The 19,190-nt window shown below is 39.5% G+C and overlaps 1 protein-coding gene across 1 annotated transcript in view; it reads right to left on the reverse strand.

The window, feature by feature from the left end:
* The window catches only part of lrig3 (leucine-rich repeats and immunoglobulin-like domains 3), a 28,959-nt gene extending 21,849 nt beyond the window's left edge, over nt 1-7,110 (reverse strand). Inside the window, exons 1-3 of the mRNA XM_042511542.2 lie at nt 6,640-7,110; nt 371-442; nt 206-280 (exon numbers count right to left, since the gene is read on the reverse strand). Coding sequence (XP_042367476.2) covers nt 206-280; nt 371-442; nt 6,640-6,836 — 344 coding nt within the window. The 5' untranslated portion in view covers nt 6,837-7,110. The remainder of the gene's footprint in view (nt 1-205; nt 281-370; nt 443-6,639) is intronic.
* Nucleotides 7,111-19,190: the final 12,080 nt, after the last annotated feature.

The following is a 19,190-nucleotide window of genomic DNA, read 5'->3' on the forward strand; positions in this document are numbered from 1 at the left end:
GGCTGGCTGCCATGTCTCAGACTGCTGCCTCGTCTGGGAACGGGCTCAGCCAAAAGGGTTTGCTCTCTAGAGGGAAAGAAGTGGGAGGAACCACTTCCCAGCTCACTGATTTAACCAGCAATGACAACTCTGGATTATCCTCCACACCAGGCTGGAGTGAGAGTCCAGAGAAGTGCTCACAGAATTTAAGAGAAGCTTTACTTACAGAATGAGTGTTGTGATGTTCGAAGCATAAGGGCCAAAATCAGGTATTGCCTCCAGTTCATTGTGGTTCAGCTTTCTGTGAAAATTGAGAAGAAGAAATAGTTTTTCTCATGCAGGACAGAGATGGAGGCTGTACTAAAACGCAGAGAATACGAGGCGTACTCACATTTCTCTTAAATGTTGTAGTTTGGAAAACAAAGTGCTGTCAAGCACCTGCAATTTGTTATGGCTCAGGTCCCTGTGAAGGAAAAAGAAAAGGCAAAATTAAGGGAAAGTATACACCATGAACTGTATTTCTCAGCTGCTGCAGTCTTCCATTTAGGTTGACAGAGCAAACATAATTACATACAAATTCTCTGTGTTATTGTGCCTTGACACTGTGAACAGGGGAAACGCATCAAAGGAAAGTCACTGTAATTAAAGTGTGGGATGGTGCAAACCTGATGTTGATGAAAGGAAGCAAACTGGTCAGAAAAGTAAGCAAGATTTATTGCCGACATACTGTCACAAACAGATGTGGGAGAAAAAAGACAGTTTCAGATATCACCTAATGACACCATGAAGTCACTAAAAGAATGCCTCACCCGCAAAATGACCGTTTGTATATCAGTTCTTCCCTTTTCCCACTAAAATAAGCACATGAAGCAGGTTTTTAAAACACAGGAACAGCTGTTAAAAATAGGCAACAGACTGCTTGCCCATTGCAAGTAGATTTGAGATGTGTACACAGCTCTGCAGCTGATAAGTATGCCTTTCTTTTTTCTTCTTTTTCTGGTGGATTATTTTTAATGTCCTGGACAGGTAGTAAAACAGAGTAGTAAACAGTAGAAAGCAGCTTGGAGGCCAGTGAAAATGTTAAGATGGTTATTTCTTAATTTTTATCTCTCAAGGAGAAATTTGAAACAATGTTTGAGCAGTGTTTAGACGGAGACAGATGGTATATTCTGACATTGCTCTAGCAAAAGGGATAAAAATAGCGAGTTTATTCAGGTTCAGTATTTCTATTACTGCTGCTAGGTGCCGATCAGAGCTGGAGCTGATAAATAGTCGTCACTTAAGTAGAATCATTTGTCCCGGGAGTAAATGCCAATTGTAACCTTTCGTATGAAATACAACAGACAGATATGAGTGGGTTTTTTTGTTGTTTTTTTTGTCCAGTGGGAAAGGGGAGTCACGGAAAAGTGACAATGGAAAAGTGAAAACAGGTGAACTTTATTCATTAATTTAGGTCACTGGGGACCATGTTTAACAACAGAAAGTTTTCTTCACAAGTTCAAGGTCACACACAGTGAGTAATTGACATAAAAATGGCAATTTTGCAGGTGACGTATTCTTTTGGAAAGTGTCAACGAATGACATTATTTTTCCCAACAAAGTTGTTCAACTGGTTTAATTAGCTGATTTCTTGGTTTCTAAGACTGAGAGTTCAGTTCAGGATAAACTATTAAAATCATACCAAATTGGTTGAAATATTTTTCTTGTAAATGAAATAAGTTCCAAAACAAACTGCTTTCCATTCAAGCCCAAAAAAGGCTGAAAATTTAAACTGGCTTTTCATCCTTTCCTTATAACACAGAAGAAAATGTCCATGCCAGAACAGCTCAAGTCAAATCCAGGCCTCTGCTGATGAGCAGGGCCAAAACAGACAAGCTGATAAGTTATTGCAAGATTCTCTTTGTGCTGAAAGGAGGCCGAAACCTGGCGAAGGGAAGTCGATAAAATGCTGGAGTCGTGGTTTCGGCTTTGACCGAGGCTTGGACCAGATCGCTTTTCTGGTGTCTGGACTTGTATTAACCACATTCCTGTTTTGCCTTTAACATTTATGAACTTTCAAACCAAATCTTAAAGGTTTAAAACATGTATTACCATTGATATTTATGTCTAGCATTTCACACATTTTACAATATTATCTCTGAGGATGGAGTTCAAACCTCCAGCATGATTAGTCAGGGTTTGTATCTTCAATTTTGCCCATTTTTGGAGACTTCTTAACCAACACTTGTACATTCAGAAGAATGTGTAAAATGTTGCTTTTTTTGCCTATTGCAGTTTAGAGTAGTAGCTCTGGTCTTCGTCTTGATTTTGTCTGAACCCTCTTTGGAACAGAGCCTGACTCAACCTCGACTGAGCCTGGTCTTGGACTGCAGCAGTCTTGGCTGCAGCTCACTGGGGGTGAGACTCTTGTTTTTGCTGCATGTTTTGAAAAGAAGCCTAAAAACCAGCTCAAGGAGTCTGGCAAGCGGAGCCTCGTGCGCCATAAAGTGGTGGAGTTATTGACGCTGCTGCGCACGATCAACGCTGCGGTGCCAGACACTTTTTTTTTTACACCCCCTCACCCTCTACCCCTCCTCCTCCTTACCTCCCTCATCTGGAATCCATCAAGGAGCTCAGGGAGGAGGGGAAGAACCTATCAACTGGCAATGTATTCACAATGCCGGGAAAAGCGAGAGGGACGCCTTTCATACATCTGAAACACCCCTGTCGAATTTTCTAGGGTCTGTTTTAGTTCTTTGGAAAATTTCATGAACCACTCAACCAGAGTTTAAGCCTCGCTAAAGCTAACCCCCACCGTCCTTCTCTTTTTCTTTCAGAGCATGTCTGTTGTTGTTCTGTTGTAGTTCCAGCGCTGTGGGCCATATAGGAAAGGTGTCCTATCACACTCCCTAGATAAACCCTAAGTAGCTCTGACACAACCACTTCCCTCACAAAGCAGGCTGTGAGCAGAGCAAGATAACACAGTGCTGCGTACAGGCTTCAGCCTGTATCTGCTGGTCTGGTGAAAATGTACTGTGTGACTTCCTTATCAAAGACTGAAAAGTGAATAAATGAGACACTCTTTAGGTCACAAGAGCTGTCAGTAAGGTTTTAGATTACGATAATGGGAGACAGAAGCAGATTTCATAAGCTTTATAGATGTTTTTTTCCTATCATTTTAAGACCAGAGGAACTTTTTCATAGTTTCAAAAATTTGGATATGAGAAAGCCCCCTTTTTGTTGTGTCTGCAGTGCAAGAACAAGGAACTGTAGTTCTCAGAACCCAGTTTTGAGGAACTTTGTTAAGCTCCTCTATTACAGCAGGTACTCTCCCAGCATAAAATAAACACTGCATGTACAGGCATTGGTCCAGACATCATAACTTTACGTTCATTGGTCAAACAGCCACTGCAGCACCGGCAATTACCATTTTTTAAAAAAAAAATGCATACGCTGTGACGGCACAAAATATAAACAACAACTTGCTATGGGAAAAAATGGAAAAATGTAGGAAAACATGGGCAAATGGACCAACGGTGAAGTCCAAGCTTTACTGAGCATATATGTGACAGTAAAAATATTATACGAATTTGACTCGTCAAAGCAAAAGTGACGTCGCTATAACTGTTAATGGTCAGGCCTTTGGCTGGCTTTCGTCTCGTCTATGTTACCATTGGCAGCGCAAATCACAAAACGCCCGCCAAGTTCTGTAGCTCTCAGGAAGTCTCCATAACCTGCTCGGGCTGAAGACGGCTTCAGTCGATCAGGCCAAAAATATTAGCCTTTAAACATAACGGGTTAGCCAAAAATGTGAATGCTAAAGAGAAAAAAAATGGTAAAATATAAACGTAAGCGATAGATTTTATCGCTGATCATCAACAGATCAACATCTGTGAATTTGGAAGGACAGTATGATAAACTGCGGCTTGCTGGCTAACAGCTATTAGCTTGAACAGCAGGCTAAAATGGTCAGGTAAGTAGTTAACAAAAATTAGCGTGACCTTAAATGCAAACCATTGGAATTGTAATGTTATCTACTAGTTTTCTACAAGTTTCTCAGATGACTTTGTAAATTCTTGAAGGAATTCCTGTACTGTTTACGTCATTATGTGACTCACAGAGTTCTCAACATGTTATTTTTTTATTTTTGTATTTTGCCCCTACACATGTTGATCAATAGCACACATCATTAAAATTGTTAGGTGTCCTGAGAATACATACGCACCCAATGTAATGGTAAATTAACATGAACTAAAACACAAACCCACAGATCCCTAATATTGTCTACTTAGTGACTTACTTTTTATCTTTTTTTAATAAGCATTAGTGGTACCCGGGCAAGTAAATGTAGTTCTTTAGCTCCAAAAAACATGAAATTCCTCAAATAAATGTTTAACATGTATATTTTTATTCTAAAATAATTTTATTGTGTCATTATGTGCCATTTTGGATCCCTCCTCTGTTGCTCCTCCTGAGGTTTCTACCATTTTTTCCCCCGTTAATGGATAATGGGCTTTATAAATAAAACTGAATTGAGTTGAATATTAAAATGGTGTAATATTCTGCCCTTGATTTGTTTGACGACACAAAGCACTGAGGTTTGTTAGGAAGCTTCAGTGTGAGAATGTCAGGTGAGTAGTATACTGTACAGTAAATTAGCAGTAGCTATAACACAACCTATTATTGTTTTACTTCCTGTCTATTATACCAAGCATTAGTGGTACTTTGCCAAATAAATGTTGCTCTTAAGCACCAAAAACGTTAGATTTGTCTGATAAATGTTTGCGAAAGTCTCAAAGGAATCTGTATACTCATCTAGAAATGAGTGCTTTGTGCATTAAGTGACTCAGAGTTCTCCCTGTGTTAAATTGTTTCCAAATTAAAGCCACAGTTGTGCCCCAGTCTCAAACCTTAAAAGTAAGGAGGCATGAAATCTGAGCATAAATCTGTATCTTATTTCCCTCTACAACCTCCCAGATATTCATAACTTAATCCCACTTCTTCATGCTCCTCTCTTCTTCTCCCTCCTACTTTCTCCTTGCCCCCTTTCTCTCTGCGAGTTTCTTTCAAACTAATCCTACACGCTCCTCCTTAATCAGTACCATCGCTGGCTCTGGAGTTGCTAATTCAGCAGAAATAATGGGGTGCTGGAAAACAAAGGGTCGGGCGGTTTAAGGGGTTTAAGATGTGCTGGAGAGCCACTCGTAAATTAGCATGCCAGAGTGAAAAGAATTTTTCCCCCCATGTGGAACTTTTTTTTTCTTTTTTCATTTTCTTTGGAAGGCCGGCCCTTGGTTATGAGGCTCAGGCTGGGTCTGTTTTCTCTGGCAACGTCGGGTTTCCAGAGCAGCACATTTTAGACAGAGAAAAACTAAACTCAACAGCAGAGCAACAGCTTCGACCAGGCAGTGAATCAAGCTCTACACTGTACAATAAAAATCAAGTACTTCAGCTTAACACAGGGCAATAAAAAATCCAGTAAGAATAATTATCTGTAAAGTAGAAGACACTGAGGAACATGCCATTAAAGTTGTGTTTGGTGTTTCTGCTTCAACAGGCCGAGCTCAGCCTCGTCTCATCTTATGGAGCCAGAAGGCAAACAGGAGAGTAATGGAGATATTACTTTAGGAAGCAGTCCAAGGCTGCACACACAGACTGCATCTGATTTATGTCTTTATGGCTTTGAAGGCCTTGAGGTCTGTGAAGCTGAAACCTGAGGACTGACTCCAATCACTGCAAATAAAAATGTGGATGTAACCACTCTGTCAACCCATTATAAACATTATTAATGTCTTTAAGTTGTATGGGATACCTATACTAATGGTGTTATTACTATTAAAACAGCTAGTATTAGCACCAATCCTACTGCTGCTGCTACTATTTGTCATACCCCCAATGATACACAAGAAAGCCTGATTTTCAAAGCATTACCTGCAGGCACTGGGAGGATTTATTCTTAAGTATTTACACTTTAATAGAAAGTTTTGGAGAGAATCACAATAGTGCATTGAAGTGTAAAAACACACTACTAGATTGCCTGTGCCTCCCTGTTGGCCTTAGGAAGTCTGCTGTGCCGCTGCTAGGACCAATAAACCGAATAAAATCTCTTTAGACATAAATAGAGGATTTATTCAGAGGTATTTACACTTTAATAAACAGGTTTGGAGGGACTGACCATGACACACAGATGTGTAAAAACACTAATGGGTTTCTTGTGCTTCCCTATTGGTTTAAGGAGGTCTGCTATGCTGCTGCAAGGACTAATAAAATAAATAAAACCTATTTAGACAGTTACATAGACATCTGATACGGTGCTAAATCAGAAAACAGGTAAGATTTTCTGTGGCATAGTTGTCTTTCTGTGGATTCGGACGACGCAGAAAAGCTTTGCATAGAGTTTACAAACTGAATCAGATCTTCAGATAAATAAAGGTTATTTCAAATTAAAGGAAAGCAAAGCATCTAAATAGTATTTTTTTGCAAAACCAGATTATTTAAGTGATTTACAACCCATTCCGTTTTCACTTCAGCAGGAATGTGGATCGTCCAGTCGGTGCTGAGGGAAAAAAAGTCAACCAAACCTATTTATTCCCAAAAGTGCAGAGGTGTGAACACAATCATCAATACAAACAAAACAATTACGCATGGCATTAATAACAAAGGCTCTTTAACTGGACTCACAGTTGAACTGTCCACTCCGGGATCGTGTCTGGAATTTGGCCCCTTTTCAGCCGACTGCAGTCCAAAAGCTCCCCAATACACACGCAGGGAGGGGGACACGTCCTTGTGTTAGCACCAGATCCACGCTGTAACCCCACAAAAAGTAGAAAAACCACGACCAACCTCGCAAAACTGCGAGCCTGCGTATGGGAACACATTTTTTTACTGGCCACACCAGAGAACACCCCTGTTTAATTTTATCTTCGGATGAGGCGCAACCGATCCAAAGATTCAGAAATCACCAAAACAAATCCCAAATCTGGTTCGGTTTATCAGCACAGTCGATCCTTATATCCAATCCCGTGTTGTTCCGAGGATCGTAGATGTGAAATATAAAAGAAAAGCGCTCTTCTGAAACTTGCCCATTCCTGTGGAGAAACTTTTGTGCCGTGCGCCTCGCTGCTGCTGCTGTTGGGGCAACTTGTGTTGAGCAGGATCCCCACAGCGCAGCGTGAGCACACACCAGAGGTATGCGGGGGGAGGGACCACAGGGGTGCCTGGGACATGTAGTTCATACTGCTCCCTCTGAATCATACAGATTTGATTTTTACCCCTCAGAGCAATTTCGGTCAAAAAATAAAGGTCCAGTGTGTAGGATTTAGGAGAAACTGAATATCATACATAAATAGGGTGAAGTCAGGTAATTTGGGACACTTTTTTTCGTAGAGTATCAGGAGAGCCCCCCCCCCCCCATCAAAAAGCTCTGCAGACTACCTGCAGTGTTACTTTCTAACTTTGTTTCTGCTGCTGTATTGTTCATAACACATTGCCTCATACGAAAAACTTGCCCTTTTTCTTTTTGCACCCACCACAGTGCACCACATTGTACACATGTGAATATGTCTATATGTAAATAACATATGCTTGTCTGTAGGTATGTATATACACCATGTCTATATTTTCCTTCTTTCTATTGCCCGGTTATTTAATGTATGTACATATATACTGTTAGCTTTTTTCTCTTTGTTTTTCTATTCTCTTTTTGTCCTTTTACTATTTGCACCGTGGGCACAATTTCAGTTCCTGTGTGTCTAACAAACATGTCAGAATTGACAAAAAAGAAAATGACTTTGACTAACTTGTTATAGTTCTATGTTACATTTCTTTAAAAGAAAATATGTTAGATCACACCCTTCTCTGATATCTCTGCCACAAATGAACAAATAAAGATTGGCTTTGATTCTGACTAACTCTACAACTGGGCTAAAACTTTGATGAAAACTTTGAAATAATGTAAGTAGGATATAATTTCGGGGAGGCTCTTGGCACTTTTAAATTAGGTGTGACTTGAATAAAGAAAACTAAATAGATAATTGATTTTATATTTTCACCATTTAAAAATTGGATCCTGGACACTTTGAGGCTCCTAAACTTGGAGAAAATTAGATCTGCTATTCAGATTCTTTTAAGAATGGCAGCATTTTATCATATGCCTGGTTAACCAGATGTAAGTGTATTTATCTTCTGTCAAATCAGTGCAACATGTATCTTTGTAAACGCATTTTACTGTATGCTAGTGTTAACTTTCTTATTGTTTCTTGGCTATTATGTCTTTTGTAACTTTTTTTATTATAATTTGTTTTTTTTAATTATTTCTTCATCTGTTTATCTACTTTTCTCTCTTTTTGCAAACAGACATGTAGTGATTATTTTATTACTGACACTTTGCATTGAAAACCAAATAAATAAATTGGTTTAAAAAATTATATTTCAAATTGAGGTAGAATGAATGGTACAAGTGAAGGGCTTTTAACAGTGCTTGCTTCCCCGAACCTTCTGGTACGAGGCTGTTTTTTGCTCTTACAATGCAGGTGACTGGTGTTGAGTAATCCTTTTGTTTGTTTTTTTTAATTGTCTTGTGAATGGTTTATTGTCTCTGTAACATCTGCTCAAAGGTGTGACAAGTTGTCAGCTGGCCAACCCCACATATTAAAGAAAGGGCAAATGGGGTAGCGACAAAAGGAAAAAACTCCCACAGACTGCTCAGAACATGAGGGTCATTCATTCAGAGACAGGATGATGCAAACAAAAATTATCCTTGGCAAAAAAAAATGTTCTAAGATTTAGCATAATAATTTACTCTGCTGTTTAATCTCTATTGTTTTTTTTTAGCATTGTTTATGCAAGCCTTTAAGCGAATGGCAGAGCACAGCATGCACCATTTTTTTCTGCTGCTCCATTTGCTCCTATCGTCAGTCATTTTTAATTTAAAGTTGTCAATAAATTGGATTGTGCCATAAAGGAACTGGGCCATTGAACAGTGTATCGATTCTTAACTGACTGAACAGAATGTACATCAAGGTGTTATGTTATTCTCCTTAAAAATAATGAAAACTTTAGTCGAACTTACTGCTTTAACCCTTTGAAACCTGGATCAACATCAGTTTTCTTGTGCTGTGCTCAGATGACACTGACAAGCATTTAAATAATTCAAACAGGAGTGAAATCAGCAACTCGGCATAACATGTCCTGCAAATTGCAAAAAATATTAAATTAAACCACAGAGAGGGAATTATTAGAAAATTATCAAAAAAAGGACAAAAATTCCCCCAAAATATGTTTACAATTATTATAATTCTATATTTAAAATTTGGCTAGAGGATAAATATGTATATTTAATATAAATACTTATATTTATAATTTTTATTTTATTTTAGCACCTTTTTTCAGGGCATGCCCTATTTTTTGTTACTTTTCTTTTTTTGTACTAATTTCTACAGGTTTTTTGTTATCGTTAATATCTTGTTGATATTTTGGTCATTCCTCCTTAAGTTTCTTATTGCCTTCTTTCCATGTTTTTTTTTTTTTTAAAAATCAAGCCAATTTACTCAACTTAAAGGGTTGACATATACATATTTTTGCGAGGAGCAGTTTAATTTAATTTGAGCAAATAATTCAATTTAACATAACAGTCGTGTGTCGTGATTCCAATCCACTCGTCAATATATCAAATTCTCATCTGCAGCTGAATAACTAACCATAGAGAAAATGTCCCACTAGACTCAGCTGATTACCACCACCGATAATAATAACCTACTTTTCCTTGACGAATCTGGTGTTTTTTCTGCGCCACAGTGCGCTGACTTCTCAGCGGGGAAAAAACAAACAAAAACACAAACTTAGCAGGAATCTGGGGCAGGAATGGAATGTCTGAGTATTTTGCTGGCTTGTAGTGATTGATTAGGTCTCTGCAGACTCCTGCAGGATTTTGGGAGAGCAGAGGGGGGATCACACTGTCCCAACAGGCCCACTCATCGATGGGCTGATTGCTTCCTCATGGTCTCCTCCGCGGAGGCCTCATGCTGCAAACCAACACCAGACAGCAACAACACCTCCCACTAGCTGCTTGAGGAGAAAATCTTCTTTTTAAACTAAGTTGCAAGAAATCTGACAGTAGTTTTAGGTAATTTTGCTGTCTTCTAGTGTAAATAAACTTTTCTTCCTGAACTGCCTCCTGAGCACCAATAGGGCCTTTGACCTCACCAGCTGTAGACCCCTAAAATCATCCCCACAGCAGACGGCACTGATCCCATCATGCCCTCTTTCTGGACAGCGTTTTCAGTGTACTGCAGCCTTGCAGCGAGCCTCAGCTCTCACATTCCTCTGCTGGTGAAATCATATTTTCTAGCCGCCGCTGATTTGTTTGGTCACAGCGGCGCCTGCATGATAGATGTTTTTCTGGCTGTGAAACACCTCCCGTACCCTTCGCTGCACCCCCCGCCCCCACCCTCAGACAGTTTGGAGGATAGTTTGGAGGTATGCGGTGCTGAAAGTCAGTCCGTCAGTCAAGTATCGGTGCCAGAACCTCTGCAGTCTGTGTGAAGCACGTACAGATGTTGGCAGTAAGCTTGCCGAGTTGCTAATGCTGTCCGTGGATGGCGGCCAAACATTATACTCAGAATAGTAACGGTGCTGAAAAAATGCCTACCCATCATGCCTAGCTCCAGGTATCGCTCTCTGCCAGTAACAACATACAGTGAAGGGGCAGAGTGGCAGGGAAGGTATGTCTGTGAGTGCTTATGTGTTTTCAATGGATAATGGTTATATAAAAGGGCAGAATTGTGCAGAATATAAGACACTTCAATGTGTCAGATTAAAATTATAATTGTTTTCCATTTTGAGACAGTAATTGCTGAATGTGGCATGAAGTTGTGACCTCTGTTACATTTTCTGCAGAGGTGGAAAGAGTGCAAACATACTGTATTGAAGTCAAAGTACTCTTACTTTGAAGAAAATTTACTTCTGTAAAAATGTATTTAGATCTTTTTGTCCCAGTATAACCTGTCAATTTAATCTCTCTGCCACACTGCGCTCCATACAGTTTCCCAACATGTTTAGCTGAATGCAGACACATCGAGGATCACTGGCAACAACAGTACAAAGACCTCCACAAGCTGCAACCTCTGAGGCTAAAAAATGAAGCCATTATGGAGGCAACAAAACCCCAGATTCACAGTGAATATGCATAGCTGTGGATGTTGCTATTTCAGTGTGCTCTCAGCAGGGCTAAAATATGCCAGTTGAATCAGATTTGGCTGTTCAATATAATAATAATAATAATAATAATAATAATAACAATAATAATAATAATAATAATAATAATAATAATGATAATAATGATACATTGGATTTATATAGTGCCTTTCATGAACTCAAGGTCACTTTACAAAAAAAAAAGAGAAAAAAAGTGGTAATAAAGGTATTTGTCAATTCTAGAGGGACATTTAGTGTGAAAGCGGCATTCACATTATATAGTTAACGAGCTAACTGCACAAACAAAAGCCAGAGACTATCATATAAAGTTGAGATGAGCTGTAAATTCACCACTCTTATGCAGAAGATCATGTTTTTTCTAAGCTACTGTGCAAATTTCCTCCTTCTGCTGCATCATGTCTGCAGCTGCCTGATCAAAAGAGCAGAGTTAAAGTGAAGATTGCTCACTCTGCCACAAAATCTGGGGACTCAAACCTCCCCATAAATACACTGCAAAGCACAATGACCAGCAAAAAAAAAAAAACAAAAAAAAAAAAAAGAAAGAAATTTCCTGAAGCAATCTCAGAAGACTGAGGGGTCTCCAATTTATGATTTGAATCTTCGACATTCAGGGGGCAGCCCTAGATTTCAGGTCATGAAAATTAATTATAACATTCCGAACACCTTAAAAAGTCTTGTTGTGTTTGGTTGTACTAAAAGACCTCCTGAGGAGTCAGATTTTTTTTTTCAGTAATTACTTTTGGTTTTAACGGTTTCAAGCCTGTATTTCATCAGCAAAAAATCGCATTAGCCAACGGACTGGCTAGACTGGTTTGCTAACGTCTAGAGAATATATTGTTGAGGAATTTAGTTAATGAAAGCTTTTGGATTTTTGTGGTGGTCGTAATTTTGTCAGCAAGTTTGAGAACAGCACCACTGGTTGTTTTTTCAGTTGGTTAAAAAACAACTGTTGCATAATTTTATTATTGTACCAACCTGATGTCTCTGCTTTTTTTCTGAGTGCCTGTTGAACTTGGATTTCTCCCAAGCTCTATGTGGGATGGAGGTCTGGATATTAATTCAAAACAAACCACAGACATACAACAGCTCAGGTTATTACTTTAAGTGCACGTGCATCACGTCTGAGAAAGAGAGGATCTTTGGGGCGCGCTGCGTTAAGGCTCATTCCAGGTGTCCGGCCATATTCACGTCCTTGCTGCCCAACACAGGAGCATTTAAACGTCAGAACAGTGTATGTGTTGTCAAGGCTGAGCCTGTGTGAGGTTGATGTTGACGGGTGGCTGAGAGGCTCCAAAGTGGACCGTGTTAAGGTCTACGTTGTGTGGCCGCCGGCAATTAGAGCCTGAAACAAAATGTCTGCTGTGTGAACTGGTCAGCGGGGATAAACGAGGCAGTGTGTGGGGCTCGGTTAGGATGGCTGTCTTTCATAATTAATGGGACGACTGACTTTGGCATGGAGTGTGGTGGCCCAGACTGATGGCCATATGATTTGTCAACATGCGTCCTTTCACCCCATAATTTTACCCCCTCAAAACACACACATACACACATTGCCTGACAACCAAGCAGAAGGGACCCACTTTTTTTCTCATCAGCTGGGAGAAGTTTCTTTAAATTATTTTTCTTTTGACATCAGCGTACGAGGGACATTATATTTCTAATTTTGAAATCATTACTGACGTCAATATCAGTTATCTAAATGCAGAAAAACACCAACAAACACATCACAGTCAGATTCACCTTGGGTTCAAGGTCAGCCTATATAGGACTTTTGCCTGAGGTTAGTATTGATTGCAATTATCTTTCACCCAGAGGCGAAATTGCACTTAATTTGTAACACAATTTTCCTGTATTTGTTAGACGGGTGTGCTTTTTATCCAATAATAACCCTTCTGCACGAAGACACACTGACCCGAAATGCAGACAAGTCAGTTCAATATCCAATTTAACTTCCTAATCAACCTTTTGCACTTTCTCTCACTGACATTTACTTCACAACTGCCGCTCAACTTAATTAGTGTGTATGCGTGTTTCACATTTAGACGTGCTAAAAAGGCTTCACACAGTGCAGTTGACAATCTTACAGAAATATATGAAATGGACACAACCTCTTACCAATTCCATGCTTACAACACAAAAACAATGCCAACGCAAAGTATTTTACAAACAGTCGCAGTTTGATTAGATTTAGGGAAAGAAAAACTCGTGATTAAGTGGAAGAAAAACATTGTGGTACAGTTAAAATAACTATGTACGATATTTAAAACTGATGTAAATGTACATAGTTTTCCTTTTTACTTTAATAGTCACGTAACTACGTTGACTTTTGGTTTCACAAAGGACATGTCCACGTTTGTATGTTTGTCATTTAAAACACAATTTCCTTGTATTTGTTAGACGGGTGTGCTTTCTATCCAATAACAATTCTTCTGCATGAAGACACACTGTCCGAAATGCGAAAACTCATTAGTTAATTTAACTTCCCACTCAACATTTTGCGCTTTCAGATATTTGGTACCCAGATTTAGCTGCAGAGTGAGTGCTCATCGCTTTCACACTGCTCTTCGGTATAGGCAGCTGCAAACCCAGATCAATGGTGAGTATGACAGTATATGTCCACAGCATATGTTATTTCCACGCTTCCCATTTATTGTATATGTAAGCACCCATGCGACTCGCATGCCACTCGCCACCCCTGGAAATGTAAATTGGCTGACAATGGAAAACATGTGCAATTTGAAATTACTTTATTGACTAGCCGGGCTTCAGTTAGCCTATTAAACCATAAACGGATACATAATGCTTAATCAAACTCTTGCATTACTAAAAGTCTAGCAGTGATGATGTGTGTCTCTCCTCACTCCAAACAAGGCAGTAGTCAAACCAGACCTCCTTCCTGCTGAGACTCTCCAACCCCCAGACCCCCCACCTTCACCTCACCTCACCTACCCCTCCCACCAGGAAGAATCAGCGGTGGGTCCACAGCAGTGATAAAGAAAGCCCAGCTGTTCAAACAGTTGGAAGGAACGCAGTGGGGGTGGTTGGAGGGATGCATCAGCATATTTAGTTTATTTAAATCACACTTTATGCACATCAACGGGCCCCCAAATAACCAGAGCAAAAACCAAATGTCAGACTGTTAAAATGAGATCTGGGATGCCATAACTCTCAGCCCAGATGCCAGAATAAAATGTTGAGTTTGAATGTTTCAGCAAACTACCGATGCCTTACATTTGTATGTTTCATAAATAACACTTCTAAAGTGATGTAGTATATGAGCTGACTTTGACTCAGCACGTTAACATGATGTTAGAAAAAGATGAATTATTGTGTAAGTCCGACTAAAACTTGTCTTTTAAAATACATGTACACATTTTAGCCAGACTGCAATTGTACTAAATCGGAATTCTCAAAATCGGACAAACACATACAATTCGACTGGAAGTCGAGCTAATCCGTCATGCATACGCCTTAGTCTGACTTTAACTGGACTGAGCGCTCTGTGCGTGCTCCTAGTCGCTGCGCAGGCCTCCCTTGGTGGTTAGGGAAACGGACTGTTTGTTACTTGTGAGGGGGGAAGAGATGCTGCAAAACAGGTCAGGTGTTTAAAACAAAATGTAAGCACTGAGGAGAGACTTGTTTTTTAATCTAAGCTTAGGTGAGGGACATACACCTTGAAATGCCTTTTAAACCTTTAAATAAAAAAAATCACACCCCAGCTACCCCCCCTCATCTGATAAATAAAGTACAATCCCACGACACTGCCACGGAAGCTAAGCGATGCACTGCTGTGTGCAAAACATATTTTAGCCACCTAAAAAAAAAAATCAACATCAGTTTATGTTTACATTGTATTTGAATATTTGCTCCTCTTCACCTTACACAACAGCTGCTGCAAGATTTTGAAGTCTGTTGTGTTGCTGTGACTGTGAACCTCTATGATATTTGATATTCAATAAGAGTTATAAAACAGTTACCAAAAATACAAAAATATCCAAAATTTCAAATCCCCCTCACCTGCTGGCCTGAGTTGAAAAGGTAACAGAGATGTACTTTTTGATACGATCGCACTGACAGGACTTGGATGTTCGTGCATGTAAGAGGGGTCGTTACATTTGCATTTCAAAGAGCACTTGTTAAATTAAACCACATAGCTGTCAGGTCAGTGATGGGTTTAAGGGGTCGTTGCTGAAAACAATGTACTGTTAATAGGTGACTCATTTTGAATAGACAAGAGGAAGTGAACATATCAGATGGGAGATAACTGGGAGAAAGCCTGTAGGGAAAATGTGTTTTCAGTTAGAGAGGGACAGTTTGGACTGAAAACCGTTGTCACCAGACTGCTTATTGTTTTAATTCAGGGAGGTAACTGTTACTCACATTTCCATATTTGCAAAAGTCTGTTGTAACACCTACATATGTGCAATCTCCTAAATCCATGGACACCTGGATTTCAGGGTTTGCCAAAAAAAACCTCGCTATTGGTTTCACAGTCATGACTGGAAATGTTGCCATGTGTTGGTAAAAAATATCTGCTTTTGGCACCACAATTGTGGCTGGAAATGGTAACCATGTTGCTATGAAAGTACTTGCTTTTAATGTCACAATTATGTCTGCAAATGCAGCTATGTGTTGCTGACAAACAGCTTTTGGTGCCACAGTAGCTGCAGCAGCTGCAGTTTACAGGCAGTGTAAACTGCCTGTAAACAATAAGAATCAGGAACTCCTTACCCTTCAAGCAGAGGACAAGATCAGCCACCTTGAAACAGAAATGGTAAATGATTGTGATTGACATGTTATGCCTTTGTCATTGGTTAGAAAGCACTGCCAACACATATCATATGTCACACTAAAAGGGGATGCTCTTGTGTTAAACTTCACGCCCGTCATGCTTCTTTTGATTGCAGGATGCTGGGATGCAATATATAATCACACACTGGAGCTTAATGATGCCACCGTCGATTGGTTCTGTGTAAAAATGGAGGAGGGGGTATAAAAGGGAGAACTCGTATAGGAAGACCCTATAGCGCGATCTCTGTGTAAAAGCGGCTAATAGCAGCTGGAAATGACACTGCGTGTTGCTACAAAAATACTTTTGGTGCAGCAAGTGTGGCTGAAAATGCTGCTGCTTTTATTGTTGATTGGTTTTTAACATTGGTTTCCTCTTTAGCTCACCTGGGAATCATTCCATCACCGTCTCCACCTCCCGAGGACAATGTCAGCTCACATGTAATCAGAACTACATCACTTTAGAAATGTTGGTATGATAGGTATGAAACGCACAAATGTAACAAATGTAACGTATCGATGGTTTGTAGAAATATGCAATGCCAACATTTTCTTCTGATGGATGGACTGACCTGGTCAACAGATGCAAATTAGCTGCTAGCTGACTCTTGTGTTATTTTAATTGTGCACTGTCAGCGGAACAATGAACACTAAAATTAAACTATAAAAATAATAAAAAATAACTTTTTAGCTCAGTTTGGTTGAAATTATAAGTTGTGATAACACCTCTAAGTGTCAGGACAGGCCAAATCTGCCTCATTGTATGTGTTGTGTGCTCAGCATTGTGTAAAGCAGGAAGGGGATAGAGCACCTTCACAGTACCCCAGGGACTCTGATGACTCAACCCAGCCCCCACCCAACTTTTACCCCCCACAAACCTCCTGCTGATTGTCTCCTGAATGCTTGCCCTCCTCCTCTCACCTCCTCTGTTTGTCTGTGCTGAACCATTGTTTGGCGATTGATGATGCACGGCACTCAGGCCCGGCTTGAGCTTTTTGTTTGCGTAGCAGCAGTAGATACCTGGTCAACCAACCCCCAAAAAACCTGTTATGTTTGGAGGGGGAGGTGATGCCTTTCTTTGATATTTTGTTTTGGTCTTACTAGAGCAAAATAATCTAGAAGCAGTTTGAAGGCAGTAAACTAGAGCAGTCACATGATGTTTTACACAGATCACTGACCTTCATACAGTCTTTGTGTATTGCTGCAATTAGCCTATAAAGCTATTTGAACTACTGCATGATTTTTTTCTAAAGAATCTGTCAAACTCTATTTCTGAAGCATTAGTATGAACACTTTAAACCTGGCAGAATATACCTAACAAAATCAATTTTTTTCATGTTTACTGAGGCAAAGTAGCAAGAATGCTACCAAAATGAAACACTGCATCTCCCTTTGACATTTAAAATGGGCCAATTTTGCTTTTACTTATTTTCTGTACAACACATAATATTACCGTGTTGGATGCTCATATTAAAAAGTGGCAAAAGTTTCAGAAATTAAGGTACACAAATGTATGAGTGGAGTGATGGATTCATTAAACTGTCATCGTGATGTCATGGCAGCTATGTATATTATATACACAGTCCATGGCATTTATGTATGCATGCATGTTCTAGCAGAAACCCAAAATCCCAAATATGAACCTAGAATTAGCGTAATAGACCCCTTTACAATTTGTGCGAGGTTACTCACGAAACATATTGCTGTTTTTATAAAGTCTTATTAACCTCCTCCCAGTTCACTATCGCTTGTTATGTCAGCTTTATATTACAGCTAATGGATGTCTACCTTTTTGTCTGCCAAACCTCTCCAACAGATGAATTCAAGTAACCCTTTATTTACTCCAACAAGGTATGTTCACGAAGCTACAGCGAGCAGCTGGAAGAAATATCTAGCTTGGCTTTGTCTGACTGAAGTGAAACTGCTTTGTCGACTTCTATTTCCAGTGTAGAGAATAAACTTTGAGTCTCAACTCTTCTGTCTTGTTTGGAGTTACTGACATTTTTATGTAAAGTGGATTAAATAATAGAAGTGGTGGACAAAGTATTCAGATACTTTACTTTAGCAAAAGTACTAATGCCACACGGTGAAAATACTGTATTACAGGTAAGAGTCCTGCATTGAAAATGTTACTTAAGTAAAAGTAAGTATAATCAGGAAAATATACTTATAGTGTTAAAAGTAAATTACCACATGTAGAAAAATCTTCAAAAAAAACAACAAACAAAACATGCCAATACTCAAAATTATTAGAAAACAACAAAAAAAAACAAAACACAAAATTATAAAAAAAGAAAAAAAAAAGAAACACCTAAAACCTTAACATAAAAAAAAAACAACGCTTCAACATTTGAAGAAATAGGGGGAAAAACACCCCAAATCCCCTCAAAATTATAAAAAATACATAAAGAAGTATCCCACCCTCCCAAAATTTTAAATGATAACTGTTGGGTAATTTACTTTATGAAAAACATACATTTTTTGATTTATATTTTGCAATAATGTAGCTAAGTAAAAAATACAATATTTTTCCTCTCGGACGTAGTGAAGTAGAAGGATAAAGTGGATAAGTACAGTTCTTGAGTAAATATACTTAGGTACATCCCACCGCTGAATGATAGACTGTTATAACAGAGGTTTGTGGCAGTATGTGGATGTAAAGAGCAGTATGAGACAGGTGGAGAGTGTCTATGAATACAGCTGTTGGACGTCTCCTTACTCCTTCACCCCCACACCAGAGGAAGGTGTCGAGGTGAAAACGCAACCCTCCCCAGCTGCAGCCCCCCTGACCCAAACAGTCGGGGTCAGTCTATGCTGGCTTTGTGGAAACAAGCTGACAGGAAAGGTAAACATCAAGGTGTGGAAAGAGGCTCTTCCTTCGGTGGTCTCATCAGTCACACAACCCTGCATGGTTTAAATGCAGCTTTAAATCAAGAACGCGGGCTGTAAAGTTAAACACCAGCCAGCGGAGAGTAGAAATTATGATGTGAGAGGTGATGAGATGATGTCAGAGCACAGCGTTGCTCCTCTCAAAGTGTGTGAAGATGATTTCTGGTGCATAGTGACCTCTAGAGGTAGACAATAGAGAGGAGTTAGTTTGCTCACACTGAGCTTCACGTGTGCATGTCAGTCCCTGTCTGTATTGACTCCTGCATTAAAAGTAGCACATTCACTGCAGGTCTTTGTGAAAAGTCTGAGATGAGTCTGTAAATGATTCTGATATCATATAT

Source organism: Plectropomus leopardus, chromosome 22, assembly GCF_026936395.1.
Source record: "Plectropomus leopardus strain MGB_pleo_1.0 chromosome 22, ASM2693639v1, whole genome shotgun sequence".
Classification (NCBI taxonomy): domain Eukaryota; kingdom Metazoa; phylum Chordata; class Actinopteri; order Perciformes; family Serranidae; genus Plectropomus; species Plectropomus leopardus.